The sequence below is a fragment of the Phodopus roborovskii genome, unplaced genomic scaffold (assembly GCF_943737965.1).
Source record: "Phodopus roborovskii unplaced genomic scaffold, PHOROB, whole genome shotgun sequence".
Lineage (NCBI taxonomy): Eukaryota > Metazoa > Chordata > Mammalia > Rodentia > Cricetidae > Phodopus > Phodopus roborovskii.
The window spans coordinates 2,840,051-2,860,949 of record NW_026125545.1 but is presented as its reverse complement, the minus strand read 5'-3'; the positions used below and the strand labels follow the sequence as shown (position 1 = coordinate 2,860,949).

The 20,899-nt window shown below is 43.4% G+C and overlaps 1 protein-coding gene across 2 annotated transcripts in view; it reads right to left on the bottom strand.

The window, feature by feature from the left end:
* Window positions 1-20,899, bottom strand: part of Peli2 (pellino E3 ubiquitin protein ligase family member 2) — a 133,447-nt gene that overhangs the window by 33,104 nt on the left and 79,444 nt on the right. The window contains exon 3 of one of the 2 annotated variants that reach the window (XM_051177102.1): window positions 15,236-15,301. The exons of the other annotated variant lie outside the window; for it this stretch is intronic. Within the exon in view, the coding sequence (XP_051033059.1) occupies window positions 15,236-15,301 (66 nt within the window). The remainder of the gene's footprint in view (window positions 1-15,235; window positions 15,302-20,899) is intronic. 2 annotated transcript variants of the gene reach the window in all.

Genomic DNA, 20,899 nt, shown 5'->3' with positions numbered 1-20,899 from the left:
CTGTTTAGGAGAGGAGGCTGGAGTCTGCTATTGTTCAGCACTGTGAGGTTAGAAGGCTAAAGTTGGAGATGAATACTTGCTATTTCTAAGTTACTCACATGGGATTTTGCACTGAACAGACTAGACTGTTCTAGAACTATCTGCTGACCACACCTTGGGAGAGGTTCCAGGGGTTCTAGGAAGTTGTCATTGAACTGGTTTCTGAAGTGGCAAGAAGTTGATGGAAGACAAAGCTACATGGGAAGAAGAAGACTTCACAGTAATGAGACAATGGCATGCAACATATGTAAGTATGCCAAATAAACAGGGGTCGGGTTTCCACATGGGACTGACTTTAATTTTCATCTCTGTAGCTGTAAAGCTAGCTACTTGATACACAGGAAATGCTCACTACCGCTTGCAATCAGAAAACACTAACTCATTAAGCTTATAATCCTCATACATGAGCTGTCTATCTGTGAACACTGATAAGCATCACACAGCTTATCTCTCACAGCCAAATGGGGCAGGGAGTAACTGACAAAATGGACGGTTCAGTGGCAAGCCTAACAGCATCTCTGTACTGTACAAGATACAGTGAAGGAAGCCAATGCATTTGAATGCATGAACTGACCTTGGACTTCACAGAGCAAAAGCAATAGCCTCGTCAAGAGAGGCCCAGGGAACTCAGGGTGGTGTGCTAACTGTTCCTCCTCACACAAGGCAAGGCTGCAGGTTCTAGTCAGTTAAGTACCAGGATGAGGAGCAGCAGCCCTGCTCTTCCTCTGCAGGCACCGGTCCTCTCTTTTTTTTCTTTGACTTTCTAGACTACAGGGTTTACTTTTAGGGCTGTGTAGTCTGGTCACTATCCCTGCTCCTCTGGGACCATACCCTAACACAGGCTAGCCAAGAGTGCCCCGCCCTTCTGTTTCCCAAGCTCTCTGGTTGCTTCCTCCCACCTCTCACATGACTCACACTGCTCAGCTGGGTGCCCTGTCAATCACCTCTAACTAAACATGAAGCATGATTCTAAGATTGTATCTCTCACTACTCTGGGCAGTTTAAAATTTCTGATTTTCAATTCTTTCAACTAAAGAATAGAAATAACTATTTGATTTTGCTATAGATCTTCAAACACTCCAGTGAGAGTGTTGTTCTAGCCTTCAAAACCTTAAAAAGAAGTAAGAATGTGCAAACAATGCTATTATTTAACGTTAATTGAAGCCACATATTTAGTTGGCTCTGTGACATGTTCACTACATAATAAAAGCAGTACAGACACAGAAAATTATTTTTGTGCTTCAATTAAAATTTATGCCATGGTTTTTAATGGTTTAAATTTAACCCAATATTCTGAAAACACATTTTAACGAATGGTACTACAGCTGATCTTGCTTTAAAAAAAAAAAAAATGTCCAAATGGCGCCAGTAGTTATATGGCAGCTAGCCCAATGGAATCAAAACAGAACTTAAGATTTTTCTTTTCTTTTTGGCAATAAAGCTATGGGCATTTTTAGGCACTTTCAGACATTTGTGAAAAAATAGACGTCTCTCATTTAATTTCAAGTTTTTTCCAAATATAGAGTACAGTATCATTTTCCAGACTGGGAAACTCAGGAAATGAGTTAGTAAGATATGAGAAAGGTATTTCATGAGGGACAGGGACATGTCTGTACATAAATGGACAGAGGCAGACAAAAGGCATGACTGAATATACATACCATGGTGGATACACTTGAAAGAGCATGCTCAACCTAACAAGAGCCCTCTCGTGGTAACTACAGAACTCTGCACTCAACTATGGAATCCAAACTTCTTAAACCCACTTTATGCTGTTAAGGAGATTAACTTAAATCATAAATTTAAAAACTAAGTGTATGGGTCCTGGTGGATGAAGCACTTGCCATACTAGAGTTGGGACCAGAGTTTGGATCCCTAGAACCATATACAAGCTGGACAGGCAGGGCAGCAGGCAGAGGGGTATGCAAGCTTGCTAGCTAGACTAAGTTCCAGGGTTGGCAAGAGACTGGCTCAGTAAAGCAGAAAGTGAACAAAAAGACACTTGGTCTACTTGTACCTACATACACGTGTCCATGCAAACCTGTATACTTGTGAACACTCATACATACAACACACACACTCACACACCTCAAAACATGTTTGAAACCAAAAATAGTCAAACCACTGTATTGCATTGGTCAAATATATTCAATGTCATCCCATTCCAAAGTAGACTGGATAGAACAGCATAAAACACTTCTTTTTAGAGAGATAAATATAAATATCTATGTATATGTTCAGATGATCAATTCTCAAAAATAATGGTATATGTTTAAGATCATTTATCCTGCAACATTGTTTGTTACTGCATGGAATATCTAAACATTACCAGAAGATGCAAAATACATTGGAGCTAAAGCAAAACAAAAAATAAACTGCAAATACGCAACATAGTAGACTGAATTATAATGGTATGAAGTAAAATCCACGATAACCCTGGGGTGACACAAGTAGCGTGAGGGTACTCCCATTCCTGGTTTGGTTTTGAAAGCCCTGCAGTGGTATGCTTGTGTTCATACTCTGTTCGTGTGTGCGTGCGTGCGTGCGTGCACGCAGCAGGACATCCTGGCTCCCGCTTGTGTTAATACACTGTGCAGGTGTGCCTGCGTGCAGCAGGACAGCTGAGCTCTTCTATGTAGCAGATGCTGTTCTGCACGTGCGTCCCATTAGGAACTTCTCTAATCCCTCTAAGGACGGACTCAGTAGCACACCCACATTCCCATTTTATTCAGTTGTGGTGCAGAAAGAGAAACAGGAGGACAAGAATTTTAAAAGGCAGTCATCTTATAGCATAGTTTTGGGTGTGAGGAATGGTTTTCTTGCATATTTCTGTGTCGTCTAAAGGGTTTTGGAAGCATATGATACTTCATAAATTACAGAAAAGGAACTGTGTCTAGTCAGTGCCTATGAAAAAGACTGCAAACTCTTAAGCCAACACTGCAACAAAATAATAAAGACACAGTTTTGCTACTAACTAGCTAAGTTCCCTTGAGCAATTTCTGTATCACCTGACTCAGTGTTCTTATCATTTTACTATAAGTAATCAACTCGCCTTGCAGGTGGCTGTTTAAATAAAAAAAAAAAAAAAAAAAAAAAAAAACCACAGGATGGGCTTGGCACTCTCCAGGGCAGGGTAGGCCATGTATGTCCTCCTGAGAGCTACTTTTCATTCTAACAAAGTAGCATTTACAGAGATGGGCCACCTGTTCAAGCTAGACTGGTGGCTCTCCAAGCCCCCGTAATGCTTTTGTATCTGCCCCCTAATAGCTGTGGCTACAGGTACATGTGCAGCCATGCCTTTATTTTTCTAAGGATCTGAACTTAGTTCCCCAGGCCACAAACATTAAGCTCGATATGCTCATCACCATTTTAAAGTATGAATGAAAGGGGCTGTTTGACAATTATGTCCTGTATCAGCATGGTTATTCAATGGTATTATATGACATATTCAGCTTGAGCAATAGTCTGCCTCCAACTAAGCCAATTAATTTCATCTATTTTAATTGAAATTAGATAGAAAATTATAACCCACTGTACCACACAGTGAGAGGGTGGTCTTACTGTTTTGTTCTGGTAGGTAGCCCAGATATCCGCATCACTGAACTCATAGATAATGAAAAAGGCTTCTCAGAGCAGCTACAAGAAAGCACATTATCTGTCAAAGATGTAAGATGGAACATCTCAACATGGGAAAAAATGAACAGATTCTTCAGCTACATAATTGCCTCAGATTTCTACATGAGCTTGACATTTCACCTTCTCAATAAAGACCAGCACATACTGGAGTGGTCCAGCCAGTGGCATCACCATTTTAAACCCTGCTTTTAAACTTTTGTGGGTCTTGTTTCCGACATGAACCACAAAGAGAGAGAGGTGGGAAAGGCAAGGGCCCTCGTAGGCTCTGCCACCTGAGGCAAGATGAGTGAGCACCACCCACGTGGGGGCACGAGAAACCTAATTTCAGGAGGCTGGGCAGAGGCTCCTAGTAAATCATTTGCTATGCAAGTGTAAGAGTGGGCATTTGGATCCCCAGAGCCATTGTAAATGCCAGGAAGGTATGGTGGCCCGCTGTAGTCCCAGGGCTTAGGAGATAGGAGGATCCCCAGAGCAAGCTGGCTAGCCAGACTAGCTGAACTGGCAAGCTCTCGGTTCAAGTGGAAAAAACATGCTTCCGTATACACAGCACGGAGGTCCTTAAGATTCCCAATGTCAATTTCTGCCCTCCACATGTAAATGTACACACATACACGTATGTGTTCACCTACACACTTGCAAACAGGCATACATACCACAAACATACACATGGAGAAAAGGGGAAACATTTACTTTCCTCCTCTATCTCTGAAAGATCTCACTGGCTAACACATCTCAAGACAGCAAAGCTGAAATATGTTTGCGGAGTGCTGTTTCCCACAGCTTGTTTGCTAGCCTCTTGGTGGGAAGTGTGGAGTGTGTCCCAACACTCCAAGGATAACAGCATCTTTAGGAGTCCTTGGTGCCCTGCTTTAAAGGATGGCAAAGAACTTTCCCATCAGAATCAGCTCTAAAAAATAAATCAATTGAAAATGAAGTAACTGGAACCCTGACTTTCTAAAGCAGAAGTTTCCAGAGCCAGCAAGTACTCAAATGTGCTCCCAGACCAAGCTCAGGGCTTGACTCTCATTCTGCACGTCAGTGGTTTTAACCATCTTTAAGTCAAGCATTCACTCTTTTACACTATTGCTCTTCCATACTGCGCACCCCAAGACATGCCACATGACAGCAGCACTTGAAAAGAGGGTTGCACACCCCTGAACTACATGCCACATAGCACTTGGCAAGGGGTTTGCACACCCCTGAACTGTGTCACATGGCGGCAGCATTTGACAAGGGGTTTGCACACCCCTGAACTGTGTGTCACACGGCGGCAGCATTTGACAAGGGGTTTGCACACCCCTGAACTGTGTGTCACACGGCGGCAGCATCTGGCAAGGGGTTCGCTGAAAGGTTGTTCCACTCTCTGAATCTGCCTGCTATTAGCTCTGGGGTTGACCTTGCAAACTGCTCGGCACAGTGGCTTCTGTCATGAGGAACTCGGCTCTAAATGACACCTTTCATCTCTATTCTGGGCCCTGAGTGACAGAAGTCATCAATTCCATCCCCCCAAACACTATTTTGTACGTGGTCTGGATGAGTCCACTTTTACTAGAGGCTTTTTTACTTTGCATGAAAGTGACTGGAGGTCTGAGGTTTCAGGCCACTCTCTGACACAGCTTCATAACAGAGAACACGCTGGAGACTAGACAAATAAATTGCCTGCCAAGTCAAATCCAACTTTCAGAGGGTCACTGTGGCACTTCCTGTTTCTAGTTTTTCTGTTTCTCTGTGAGATTATCAACCTGTCAGATTTGCTAGCCCCTGGACATTAAGAATTAGATTCTGTAATTATACTGGGTTTCTCTTCACAATTTTTGTTTATTTTATTTTTAGCTGTACTGTTTTATTTTTATTTTTGTCACTTTTTCCATTTCAAAGAACCACTTCTGGGTAACTGATGCATTTGTGTGAGCTCAATAAAGGAAAAAAGCCCCACAATTTTAATTTTAAAAAAGAAAAATTCAAAGGTCAATTAAAGTAAAACAGTGACACTGTAAGATGCCTACTATGTACCATGAACTACTGCACTGGAGTGGTTCTCGGCCTTCCTAATGCTGCAACACTTTAACACAGTCAGCCCCTCAGGGGGTGGCGACCCCCAACCACAAAATTATTTCACTGCCATTTCATAACTGAAAATTTGCTACTGTCATGAACTGCAATATCCATATGTACAGCAAAGGGGCACAGGTGGAGAACCACTGAATCACTGGGAAGATTTCTCATATCTCAAGCGACTGACCTTCACAATAGAAAGGAAGGGGTGCTACTCTCCCCACTTTACAGACACGGAACTAGGGGAATGATTTCACCTGCTAAAGGTCAGCCAGGATCATTTTTATTGTGATCCTCTCAATGAAGATGGAATACACAGAGGTCAATGCCTGGAAACGAAATCAAAGGCATGGTGGCTACAGATCCCCTAGCCCAAGAAATCACACAGAGAGTCTACTGAATGAAGCTTGCACCACGAAGCCACTGGCAGCTCCATTAGGGACAATGCACACAAAAAAGCCACTCACCCACTCCCTTGAGATGGGGTCTGCTGGAGAAAGCGGTGACCCAGCTTGGAGCAATGGCTTTTACTACTATGCCTTAAGTCTCACTGTGCTAAGAATCACTCAGTCTCCCTTGGCAGGTTGGTTTAATGTCACAGGAATAACATACTATTTTCTTTCTTGGTTTTTAAATTGCTGGATCAGACTCCTTCTTTCTCATCCTGATATATGGTTGTTATTCAATCAACACTATTTTCATGGCTATGACCATGAATATAATACTTACAGTTGAGTCTATAGTATGCCATCAATGTTTCCTTTCTAAATAACTCTACTTTTCCTGGAATTAATTAGAACTTTGCTCATAGATCCTTAAGTTTTCTATTTTCCTACTACAAATTTATTAGCAAACCCTGTGACATGACCATAGACAACTCTGCACAATGCCCATTCATGCGTTCTTTAACTCAAGTATTTCATCTGTTTCCACACATCTCACAGACAGCCACTCCTTCCAGAGGCTTCTCCTCCCTGTTCATTGAGGTGGGCTCTTTGCTGGGACCACCACAAAACTGTTTGTTCACCTTTCACCCCGAGAATGCCAATTACCCTTTTCTTGTATTAGATCTTTTGTTTCCAGTATAATGCCTTTATCTTTCTGAAGTATACACCTTTGTTTCTGTGGGGAATACCCTAGAAATTAATAGTTTAGTCCTGATAGTTAAACATTTCTTAGTTCCAGTCTCACACTTAATAGCTTGGCACAGTATAGAACTATTGACTAGAAATTATTTCCCCCGACCCCTGACAAAGCAGTTGAACTTTACTACTGTGAAGTTCAATTCCTAGTTCTTTAAATGTAACATAATCTTCTCTTCTAGGGAAAATTTTCCTTTATCCTTGGTGTTCTGAAATTTCACAACAAAGAATTTTTTTCACTTGTAAATTTATTTTATTCTTTTGACACAGAATGATCTCACTATGGAGGCCTGGCTTTCCAGGAACTAAAACTCTGTAGACCAGGCTGGCCTCAAAGTCGCAATACATCCACCAAGCCTCTGCCTCCAAAGTGCTGAGATTAAAGGCATGCACCACTACACCCAGCTTTCACTTACAAATTTCAAATTTATTACTACATGAATTATTGTCATACTGACCAGTTATAGTTCAGTTTCATGATAAAGTATTTTAATATGGGCCATATTTATTTTTAATGCAATTTCAACAGAAGATAGACTCCATGGCAGCATAGACAGTCATCTGTCTCCCATAACTCCTAGAAGCCCTCCTAAGTTTAACAGACTGTTTCAACTCAAGCACACAGGTTGAACAAAAATGAAAACACGACCATGAAGGTTTTAGTTCTTCATTTTTGGGTGCTCAGGACTGAACTTAGGGTTTTGTTCATGTTAAGCATGTACTCTGTAACTGAACTATGTGCCCAACTATATAAAGAATTTTTTAAAAGCAGATATTCTAAGTTATTCTTGCCTTTGGTATTATTTACCTATTTTAAGTCTAAAAAAAGATTACATAAATATTTTTAGACTTTCCAGACTGTATGAAAACAACACAACCAACTCTTTTAAATGTATGAAACACTATAGAACCAGGCCATAGACAGCATGGTCTGTGGCTTAATAACTAATGGCTTCCGTCATTCTATCTTTTATGTAGGCCAATTTATACTTTAAAATAATACCTTAGTTCACCAACATATATTAGCATCAATGTCTTCTTCAAAAGCTGTGATACTAAGAGCTAACTCATACTGCCAGTCAAAAACCAAAGGAATAAAAAAATGCTTTTTCATCATTAACAAAAAAAGCATGTTTAATTTACCACTTCAGTTAGTTCAAGTAGGTTTGTGCTATTTTTCTAATTTGTTACTCTTCTATAAGAAAGATTTTTTTTTCAAGTTTGCTGAACAAATCCTTTCATGTGAACCTTAAAATAAGTTTAACCATAACTCTTCAAAATTGAACATTTTTGTCAGCTATGTTCATTCATCTGGCCTCTAGACCCATGCTTCATAGCCCTGCACAAGTTCCAGGACAGTAACAGATTGATTAGACTCCAAATTCATTGTTTGGGATATTAAAATTACATCATAAATGTAATCGAGTCAGGTGTACACAATCTAGTAAAGGTTATAGTCAAAATTAGGGAAACCTGGCTGGGCACGATGATGCACACCTGTGACCCCAGCAAGTGGAAGGGTAAGAAGTTCAAAGCCAGCCTTGGCAACATAGGGAATTGGAGGCTGATTCCTGGACAACATGAGAACCTACCTCTAGACAAACGAATGAGACAAAACATTCAAGAATCTAAGAGCTCCAAGAACCAGGTTTTAAGAAACACAAAGCCACTGTAGAGACAGACACACAACACTAATCAACTTTAACTGACATGACCCTCTCCAAGTCTTTGTAACAAGAACCTAAATTTTAAGATAGTGTATACTGGAAGACTGAAATCATTAGGAAATCTAACTATTAGTATGGTCATTATAAAATGGAAAATGACACAAAATACTGGGTAAATGTGATAAGAGCTTTAATCACTTCTTTTAAAGGTAGTAAATGAAACCCACATGTAAAACAATCTTTTAAAAGTCAGTATAACCAAAAGCAGCATATTAAGTTAATGATTCAGTTATTAGTAATTATAACTGCATATCTACTAACCTCTGCAGGTTAGTAGATTGACAGCATGGTAAGTGCAGATGATAGGTTTTTAAACATTCTAAGAGATTTCATATCCTAGGTAATTTTCTATTCAAAAAAATATTCTTTAGTAAAGAGAAACAGAAGAGCAGCAGGGAGGGCTTTCATAAGCCCATCCAACAGAATCAAACAACAGCACATCATTTATTTTTTAAAAAGGCATACTACCCCTAGTTCAGGATGAGTAAATTAACATGAAAAACCGTCAGGGTTGAGAGTGAAACAGCAGGGAATATAGTGGTAACAACTCATCTATTGTCAGCTGTCAACAGTACACAGAGCTATGGAAATACGCAGCCGTACAAAAAGCATTTGGCCACTGGTATACCTGGATATGGTCATGGCACAACTAGAGTATGGTATGCAATTAAGACCATGACGTGTCTGAGGGACACAGAAAGTAGATACCCAATGAATGGAAATCCTTAGCACTCCCAATGCCGTGAGTAGAGACTTACTTAGATCACAATGCTTAAGAAGTCTGGAGACACCAAGAGTTTGATTCAGGAAGGAGCTCTATTGTCAGTTGGGGGAAGCAAGAGGCACAAAACCTCAAAGGCCACATGGAAAAGAGATTCATCTCTGTTGCTTCAAGGAACCAAATATTAACCAACCAGGGAAAAACTACAGGGAGGTAGAATTTAATTCTGTGCAAGGAAAAAAAGGAATGGAAGCCTTGGAGGTGTCTGACCAGAACCAGGTCCTGAACAAGCCGCGTGCACTGTGCAGGAAGCAGCATTCGCAATGCTTCAGGCGTGAAACCTATGACTTCTTGCAGCTTTAGTGAGCATCATAGGACTAAGCAAGGGTTCAGACCAACCTGAGAATTGATGGCTTCTATTTGTAGAGATCTGCCTAAGTATTCTGACAGAACCTCACACTCAAAACTGAAGCCAGTCCCAATATAACTTTGTAGACAGAAGTAACTTGGCATTAAAAACCCCATACGGCCACACACTTGAGGTCAATCTGGTCCTGTTTTTAGTTGTTGTTGCTGGCTGTCCCCTATTTAATGCTGCTTCCTTGGCTCTCCACATATTAGTAGTGCTAGGGTAGGCTGACAGAACATTTGTCATGCACAACCATCCAACAACAGCATCATTCCCATGCCACTAGTTTCAATAACCTAATGAAAAGGTATCTGATGAGGCCCAGTACTGCCTCCCATGCTTCCTGCTTTAGGAAGGCTGGTCATGGTCCAAGCACTCCCAAACATCATTGGCTCAGAGTTGATGATGGTGAATCAGAGTGATAAATAAAAAAACAAGCTCCTAAAAATGACGCAATGCTCAGGAAACACATGTTAAGATACAGATTCCATCCTTTAAAAGACTACTTAGGCAAACTTAAAACGGTCTCCAGCAACAGCTCCTAGTTCAACCTCTTGGGCTATTCCATCAAGTAAACAGAAACACAGATGACGAGAAAGGGGAATCCTCTGGCACCAAAACGGAAGCCAAAGCAAACTTCAAGTACTAAGATTCTGTTATGAAATATTATCTCTTAGTAGAATATCATTTTAACAAAACATGATTTTTCAAAGGTATATGGAGTTCACTAAGTACCACCAAAGGTACTCTAGAACACCCACCACAGAACATGCAACTGTACCTAAACAAACAAAATCCTATTTCACCCTAATGTAGAACCTAGACTACTACTTCAGAGAAACAAGTGGAAGGGCACAGTCAGAAACATGTTTCTTAGCTTACAAAACATAACCTTAACACGAGTATCAACATATCTATGTCAAACACAAGAAAGTCTTAAAATTCACTAAGAAAGATCTTAGTACAAGCATGGGGCATTCATTAGGATTTTAGGGATGATTAAGCACCAGTATATTTATTTACCAATGCATTCTGACAGCCAGACAAGTGGCTTGGGGGGGGGGGGCAGAGGAAAGAGCACCTTGTTATCATGTCTGTGTGCCATTTATGTCTAGCAGAAGAGATCAAAACACCTCTTTGGAGCCAGGAGGTAATGGCTCATGTCTTTAATCCCAGCACTTGGGAGGCAGAGGTAAGCAGATCTCTGTGAGTTCAAGTTCAGCCTGGTCTACAAGAGCTAATTCAAGGACAGGCTCCAAAGCTACATAGGGAAATACTGTTTTGAGAAACAAAAACAAAACAAAAACCAAACAAACATAAACCAAAAGCACCTCTTTGTCCCAAATGACCCAGTAATCAGTAATCCAAATAGTCAGCAAGGGATACCTACCAGGCTATGCTGACACCCAAGGAGGTGGATGGGGCAAACCCAAAATGCCAGATACAGCAGCATGGGTCGGGACCAGGTACATATGTGCAAAGATCAGAGAGAGACCTCGACTGTGGGAGATGCCCTGGTGGCACAAGGAGGACGGGTGAAATAGACACCAGACAAGCAGCAGAGGCGGGGAAGGCCTGAGCTGGAATCAGCTACTAGGGATGAACCAGGCTCTTCTGACCCCTTTTAAGCTAAAGGCAGCTTTGTTTTGAGGCTAGGTGGTCCCCTAACATCTCTGACTAAGGCAGTGAGGTTACACTGGTGGATGGAAGGCAGACTGTCAATACTTTAAACTGCAAACTACAGTGAGTCCAGATCCAGACTTGACAATGATTAACTTAGTGAGTGGCCTTTGCAATGGCCAGAACCTCTAAATCTGAAACTCTAGGAAGGGACCTGCAGGGCAAGGGTCCTCCTGTCCTACCCGCCAATGTGCAGGTGCTGAAGGGCAGATGGGGGCTCTACCACCAAGCGCTCTGCACAGGCTTTCCCCAGTGGCCCTCCTACTGGGAGTCTGAGTCCCTCTAGGGCAGGAAAAGTAGGAGAGAAGGAAGCCGGCAGTGCCTCTCCTGAAAGGGCACTGTGGAGATGGCTCTTCCCTGTCCCTTCTTCCTATGCCTTCCTAATTCACAGCTAACACGGGACATCACTGGAAACCACTCAGCCGGTTCATGGTGCTGCACCTCACTCATTCCAGAAGTTCCTGGCTCCCTTCTCACCTCTGCCTGCCTCCTTTGAGACCCCTACAGCACTGAGGCCACTGTCATTCATTCTATACCTTGTACGGAGCTAGAGTTCCCAGGTGCCTATGTTTCCGAATAGGGTGATACCTCTCTGACCTACTTCCAAACTACTTTACCACACTCATGTGCCCGCCCCAGCCTGTGTCGCTGGGGCCTTTTGTGAGTCTATCCGCTGCTGGGAGCAGCTGGACTAGCCATTTCCTTTCCTCACTTCCTAGGGTCAGACCTCCATTCCCGATGGTCATCCTACCAAAGTGACTTTATATGCACATGTATGTATCTACTTGTTCTCTATATAAACAGTGAGCAACCAGCAGTATGCTAGGCTCTGGAACACTGCACCTTGGAGACAAGACCTTGAAAGCAGGCAGCACGTGCAGGGGGAACCTGACTGGCAAATGAGCAATTATACAGTGGAATAGTACAGTTAGTCAGGAGTGTACAGAGAGATTCAGGGGCCGAGAAAAGATGTGGGTAGGGGAGCCCAGCTTTCACGTTTGCCCTCAACTATAATTTATGTGTTCACATTTGAGTCTCACACCTCCATTTAAGCAGTGGAGTTCCATGTTAAATAAGCCCTGACCGGATGTACAGAACTCCCCCTTCCAAGTACACAGGCAGAACCTAAACATGGCAAGTAAAACACATTGTTTGAACTTTGAATTTCTTTTGTGAGCTAATCACTATATTTGTCAGAGTTCTCTAACGGAACAGAACTGATAGAGTGGCGAGGGATATATGTGTATATTAAAGGGAAAACACAAGCCTGACAAAACATCATTAGGAGAGGTTCAAATCGCCTTCTACTGCACTCCAGTCCCTACTGAACGCTCGCTCATTCACTCACTAGATGATCTCAAGATTAAGCCTCACGGAACACTACTGCTGAGCTTTTAAACAGCTCCCAGTGCACAGAAGTAAGGACTTTCCAAGCTGGAGATGCCTTCTTGCTCACGTCAGGTCACAGTCATCACTCAGTGGGGCAGGAGGTGCAGGTTAGGAAGTCAGTGACAGACCTACTTTGTCTTGGGCTGAAACTACAGGTCTCACCAGCAAACAACAGGAAGTAATTTCCCTGAAGCGGGTACAGCTAGCCTGAAGCGTTCCACTCAAATCAGCCCATTCAATGAATGTGGAACTACAATCTGGGTACTGGCCTGGCACCTCTGAAATTGCTGTATTTTCTTAACCAGAACTCTTAGAAGTGCACACACTTTCAGCCGTCTCCTGTCCACTCACTCCCCTCTTGAAACCCATGTTCATTTTTGTATTGATCATTATTTGGCAGACCATGAAGTGTAAAGTGCACTGATCACTACTCTCCTGTATTTAACTCGGCAATAAGGAAGCTGGGCTAGAAGAAAGCAGGTTCTGTCTAACATAAACAGGTTCTGTCTAACATAAACTGTCTATAATTGCCTGGTATCTTAGCAAGTGGCATTTAATTCTCGTGAAATTCAAATAAAAGGGCAAATAAAAGAAAGTACAGGGCTGGAGACATGGCTCAGTGGTTAACTGCACTGGCTGCTCTTCTAGAGGTCACGGCTTTGGTTCCCAGCACCCACATGGCTCACAGATATAGGCAACTTCGATTCGAGGAAACCCTGTACCCTTTTCTGGCCTCTGGCATCAATCACAAATATGGTACTCAGTCATACACACTGGGAAATCACCCAACACACGAAATTTAAACACTAACCTAAAAAATTAAAGCAAAGGTGCAGATAAAGCCATCTGGTTTCTTTTGCTCTATATACTTTCAGAAACTTGCTAAGAACGTGGTATCTGTTATCTGACCCTTGATAAAGTTAACAAGTTGTCCAAATATGTTCTAATATCAAAGAAGGGAAATATCTGGGACAAGTATCCTTGTCAAACATAGGAATAACAAGTGTAGTGGTTAGGAAGAAACTGGGCCCCTTAGGGAGTGGCACTATTAGGAGATGTGACTTTGTTGAGTAGGTGTGGCTTTGTTGGATGAATTGTGTCACTGCAGGGCAAGCTTTTATGTCTTCTTTGCTCAAGCCGAGATGCGAGAGACACAGCTGCTTCTGCTCTCAGTTCCTCCTGCAGCACCATGTCTGCCTGCATGCCACCATGATGGTAATGGACTAAACCTCTCAACTATCAGCTAGCCCCAATTAAATATTTTCTTTTATAAGAATTGTTGTCACGGTGTCTCTTCACGCAATAGAAACCCCAACAAAGGCAACAAATATTATACATAACAGGTTCTTTTTAAAGCTGGTTTCTTTAGCACATCCAATCCATACCTGCTGTCACCTTCTTTGCTGTTACTAAGGCTGCACTGACCCCACCCCTCCACACCTTGGCCTTTCTCTTCACATCTGTAACCCATAGGGAGCAGAACATCAGAGGGGCAACCACCAAGCTGCTCTTCAAAAACCAAGGGGGAATGCTACCACCAATGGGCCAAAGGATGCATGGCACAGAAGAGTATCCAGACACTAGAGCAATTCAATCAACCCTCCCATGCCACTAACTCCTTTGCCAGAGAATGTGCTCCACCCCTTAAGAGCAAGTCCCAAGTTCAACCACACTCAAGCACCGTAGCTCCAGAAATAAGACCAGTTAAAAGAGTGGAGATGGAGGAAAAGAAATTTCCCTTGACCTTGACAGCAGCAGCGGTGGCAGCAGAGGCATTCTCCTTTCCTTTGGCCTCTGACCACAGGCTTGAGAGGTGCAGGAATCATGAGGCCCAGGGGTCACTGGGAGCGGCTTTATGGGCCTTTAGCATGGGCCAGCTGCTGCCATTCCTTTCCCCTCCCACTTGTGATCCATCACGGTGTCTTGTATTGTTGCCATCTCCTCATTCACTCTCCACTTGTTCTCATCAATAATCTTGATTCTCCCATCAGTTCCGTTCCACCCCCCCAACACACACACACACACACACACACACACACACACACACTTCAGCAACCATGTGGCTAGACCAGGCTGCACCTTGAAATACCCAGAAAATTGTACACAGCATGCTCTTGGCTCCTTAGGCCATAGCCACGCTGTTAGGCTGTGTCTACCCCAAAAAGGGGAAACCTTCTCCTGCTTTGCATGAGAAGTGCCACACTTGGAGACCCAGGCCAGCCTCAGATAGCAACAGCAGAAAAGAAAGTGCTACCACTTTACCCACCCTTGTACCCCAAGAATAGAATCTGTCCACAATTTCTTAATTTGTGTAGATAGGGTTTACTTCTGCTTCCTACTCTCCCATGGTATCTGAGTGAACTAAAACAACAGCTCCTCCCACAAAACAAAAAGCTTTTGATAGTAACATCTGTCACTTAAGATACGATATAATTACACTGGTAGTTCCTTCATGGACACAGAGCCTCTTCTGATCTACATCCAGCAAAACAACTTCTGGAATCTGGAAAAAAAAAAAAAAAAATGGATCACAGCCACAAACTAAGCCACTGAACGAAGTCAGCCATCTGCTGACCAAGGAAAAGGACAGTAGGGACTTAGTCAACTTAAAATAAAGGAACCAGAGTGCCTGTGGAGCGCCTGGCATCGTGCACAAAAGAGATACACCTCTATTCAAAGTTACTGAAGCACCCCTCCCCCCGCTCTGCTCCCCTCCCCTGCAAAAGTGTGAGGTGAGAAGCTAATCTTACTGGTTTCCTATGATTGTCCCATGTCACTGGGATATATGTGGTAAGCTTGCCATAATTGTGTTAGCTACAAGGTATGAAGGTTAACTAACTGCTTATTAAAGAAACTGAAAATTGTCCACATTTTTAAAAAGCCATCAAGTATTTGTGAAAGTCGTCTCCATCGAGTCACTTATCCACCAGGGGTTTCAGGAGGCTAAAGTTTTCTTTTCTTCTCCTTAACTTTTTTATTGATTCTCTGGGAATTTCACATCATGGACCTCAATCCTGCTCATTCCTCAGTGCTCCCATGTTCACCTTCTACCCTTGTAGCTTCTACCATTCCACCCCAGCAAAAAAAAAAAAAAAACAAAAAAACAAAAAAAAACTCGGCTCCTCCGACTTCCCTGCCTCTCTATCACATGTTCGTTTGTTGTAGTGACATCGGGAGCTGCAGTGTGTTACACAATAATACACCCGTTTGCCCAAACAGCTTCACTTGTAAATGTTCATCGCAGTGAGTCCTTGGTCTGGGTTCTAGGCCGTTGGCTTCTGCTATACGATCAATACTGGACCCCTACAGGAACTCCTCTTGGGTGTCCTGCTGTCGCCCAGACTCCTGGAGATCCTGTGGTTATGGTTCCACAGGATTATCATCCCTTCATGTGCTCCACTAGGTCACAGATGGGGTAGATGTTGTGGCGGGCCAGCTCAAAGCCCTGTATGTGGGCCTGGGTGGTAGCTGGTTGGTAAGCCCAGGCCTCTACGGAGACACCTGCCCTACCCCACGAGTGGCAGGGCCAGTTTTCCCACTGCTGGAGCTGGTGGGCTGTATGTAGGGCTAGCTCTTCCAGTGCAGTCCAGACCACAGGCATTCACATGGCCTTTGGTGCTAACCACAGACATCAATGCAGACCACGGCTGCAGTAGGACCCGCAGAGGCAGACAAGGCCCAGACATCACCACTGCCTCAGGTGGCTGCACAGACCTCTCACGTCAGCCTGTTCCTCATCACCATCGAATCTCCAGTTCCTCCTCTCTCCACAGCGCCTGAACTGCTCTACTTCTCTTCTCTCCCATCCCTCCACCACGTACCTGCTCACTGTTGTGGCACCCAGTGGTGGGCCAGGCCTGTGGCCTCTGGCTATCTGTCTTTGTCTGTCTTCCCTGCCTTAAGTCTTCCACCAGTAACATTTCCCTTTGACCACCAATGAGGAGTGGGGGGGGGGGGTAGGGGTGGGGGGAGGACACACTCATTAAAACAGTGTCTGTGGGCATCTGAGGGACTCCGTTTTAGACTAGCCCCTAGAGCTCTGAAAGAACCCATGATCTTGGCCATCAGACAGAGGTATCAGGACAAGATAGCCATTTCCAGCATGGGCCTGACAAACACAAGTCTCTGCAACTGGCTTCATGAAATGAAACGACTGCTCACAGTGCCTAGGGGTGTTCTGGAGCAGGATGTTTGCACCTCCTCTCTGGTCTTTTTGCTTCATGAGGTGAAAAGCAAAGCCTTTGGGACTCAGCCACCAGCACTGCCAGAGCAGGGTACCCAAGTGAGGGCTTGGACCCGCTTTTCCATGTCCTCACACCACCTCTCCTGGGAGTTCAAGCCAACCTGTCTTCACCTGTGAGTCCACCCACCCTTACTCCGCTCTCTGCAGTATCTCCAGGGTTAGATTGCTCTTAGCAAGCAGGGGTGGAGATTAGGATTTGGTATCTGTCCCTGTCATAGCATCTCACTGGGCCTAGCTATCTGGCTGGTTTGTGAATTAGTGAAGTGTGACTCATGGCCATAGCTGTCGGGGCAGAACCGTAAATCTAATCCACATGGAAGCTGAACTATGCTGCCATTGCGCCTCATCTTGGTCATGGCTTTCTGCATACTGTTAGAACCCAGCTTTCCAAACTGGTGCTACACTGGCTTCTTAGATCCCAGGCAGATTTCTCCCTCTTGTTTTCCCTTTGTGTTCTCATATCCTTACAGATTCTAATACAAAACAATAAACACAATGATTGTTTCATTTCACAATTTGGGCAAACTCAGCATGCCACCGTACGATAGATAACTTTATACCGTGTTATCCTTTTGCTCAAACTGTTATAAAAAAAATACCAAAACAAAAGAAGGTTACTGCATGGTTTCTGGGTGTTTTTCCAGGATGAAAACTTGGAGTTCGTTTTTCAGAAGAAAAATACAGACTCATGCTGTGTCTTACAACTGTGTTACTTCAAAACCGTCATTTTCTTTTCAGTTATCCCCCCTCCAAACACTAGCTTCCATCCAGACTGTCATCTGTGTGTCAAAGAGTAAAACACACCCCTGCTGATGTACCACTGCACAAATGAAATTAATCTGATTTTAAAACTGCAGAGTTTTAAACCATTCTTCCCATGGTGCAGCCCACTGCAGTCACACTGGCGCTGGTGACTGAGTTGACAGTCATCAGCAGCTGGGACACGTCTGCTGTGTGTCTCTTGTTCCGAGCCTTATGAAGAGAGTGGAAGTAAGGCGTGGGAGGACTGCGTGCATCCCATAGATAAGGCACACGTCGGTGAGATGGCAAAATCCTCCGTGTCTGCCGTTAACTACCGTTTACCTGTGCTGCCTGGGATATGATTCCCATGACAAGCATTAATAAAGCAATAAAAAGTGCTAGCAAACACTTAAATTATCTGTCCAGCTGCGAGGGATTTTCAAACCCGAGAGTCTTTACAGAACCTGTATCTATTAAAGAAACAACAGGCAACGGTGAAGGTGCCAGCTACCTCAGGCCTTTGTACGAAGTGGCAAGTTCTAATCATACAAAGGAGAAAAAACAACAAACTTCAGCTGAATAAAACCAATGTGTGTCAGGCTACTTCCTAATTACCAACCTACATAGAATGTTCTTCTAAATTGACAAGAGAAATGGAACACAATCACAGCCAAGCCTCATCCACTAATAACAAGGAAAGTCCCAGGAGGGCCACAGAGGTCCTGTGGGGGAGTCTGATAAGTCTCATAGCCTGAGCCTGAGGCTCGCTTCCTTAGGATGCCTACTGAGAGGGTCTCTTTCAGACTGATGGAGATCTTTCTCAGAGGCACTTGGGAGAGAGGATGCCCAGAAGTAAAAGAAGTCACCTTATCTTATCACAAGCAGACAGAAGGATGAAAAGGGGTGGACCCAAGCCAGGAAGGACAACTGGCATCATTCACGTTTGAAAACATTGTGTGACTTTAGTCAGGTTGACATTAATCTAGAAGAACCCTGAAAACTAAAGAGACAAGAGTACTTAAAATGCTTTTGGATGAATGTTTTCACTTCCTAGAATTTCAATTACTACTAGAAAAGGAGATGGAAGAATGAACTAGTCATTGACCCAGGTGTGTGCAAGAAAGCATAACAACTGGGAAGCTTACACAGCTGAAGGGGAAGCCACTTATGGATGCCAAAAGTAGGCAACAAGAACTTATCTACAATGTGATATGTTTCTCTTTGATGAATAAAGCTGTTTTGCCAATAGACAGGAAGGATGTAGCCAGCCAGGTAGTACAGGTGGGACTTCGAGACTAGGGGAATTCTGGGGAAGAGGAATGCAGAGAGGAGTTTAGGGAACGCCATGCAGCTGCCAAAGGAGCAAGAGGCCTGGTTATCACCGGGAAGCTTAGACCACATGAAAATACACAGATTAATAGAAAAGGGTTAATAATTGAGAGCTAGCCAATAAGAAGCCTGAGCCATAGGCCAAATAGTTTGTAGTTAATATAAGCTCTGTGTGTTTATTTGGGACTAAGCAGCTGTGGGACTGGGCAGGACAGAAACTTCCGTTTACAAGTTAGTCTTGAATGTATTAGAACTAGCCAAGTGCAAGAGGAAGCAATCATCCTCTTTCTTCAATCTTCACAACCACTTTTAATGTGCTCCAGGACCATGCAAGTGTAAATACAAAGGCAAAAGCAAACAACCTGCGGCACTTACTATAAACAGGAGAAACTCTGCTTAATGGTTAGAGAATGACACCTTCGTCCCCCCAACACACACACAAAGAAATCTGTAAATACAAAAGCTATCAGTTAACTGTTAGACAAACAAACAAAAGCGTATACTCTGAAGAAAAATGTCCAAGAAAATACTGGAGCATACACAGATGGGGAGGCAGATGTCTTGCAAGATGAAAACCCATGAGAACACAAGAAAACAACTGCCTCTATCTAACTGGTGTCTTTCCCATGTGAGATGCATGTTCACCTTCAGTGTAGAGCAGAATGCGGTCTCAAATATTGCCAAATAAACCCAGAACACAGAACATACCAAAGGCTGCCCGATGCATTCAGTGAGTGGAACTGGCTACCATTCAGAAGGCAGTAGAGGGTGGAAAGATCCCAGACAGAGATGGATACCCCTCTGTTAGAACCCTTTACTGCTTCGGCACAATTCCCTACTTATCTGTGAGGTTAACTGTCTCCACAACACAGCGATGGGCAATGGGACACTTCCACCTTCTCCTCTGTTCCAGCATGCCCAATTCTCATCCAAGAAAGAAAGCTGTGACAGGTCTATCTTTTGTGACACAGACACGGATGGAGCTGAAGACACCCGGAGTCTGTTCCTCACAGGCTTCAGTAGGTTCTAACTCACAGGACTGCCCCCACTCTCACAGGCCATGTGTGCTAAGCATCAGCACAGCAAAAGAAATGTAAAAACTCACTCATTGGGAACAATGACCGGCACGGAAACATTCTCCTATGGCATTTAACATGCCATCTCACCAATGTGACTACTTGGGGCGGGGGGGGGGGGGGAGCAAGGAACTTCTAGAATTAAGCAAGATGCTAACAAAAGGCTGAATCATTTAGGACATGCTTGGAAATTACTAAATTCTCAAATTATTATACAGGTAAGCAAAATTATTCATAGAGACATTGTAAGTTGCTAGTTAGCCTGCAGGGAAGCTCTTGCTGCCTGTTGGCAGCTCTGGGCTGAGAGGCAACCATCAGCTGGATAATTAGACCGAATTTGTCTTTTTTCCAGAGGAGCCACAAAACCGGCCCAGGAACACGAACTAGACAGCAACCGTGTTCTGAGCACAGCCATTGCTCACAACGGTTTGCTCCTTGCTCAACTCTGAACTAGGTTAAAAACAAATGCAATTACAAAGCTATCAGCAAATAACATGAAACTCAGACACTACAACCAGGATCAAGAATTATAATCTGACAAAAATAAATTTAGTAAAACATGTGCCTTTAGGAATGACTATGTTTGCAGTACAAAACAGCCTAGGGTGTGTGTGTGTGTATGTGTGTGTGTATGTGTGTGTGTGTGTGTGTGTGTGTGTGTGTGTGTGTGTGGCGTGTGCATCCACACATACGTGCATGTAAAATTAAGTGT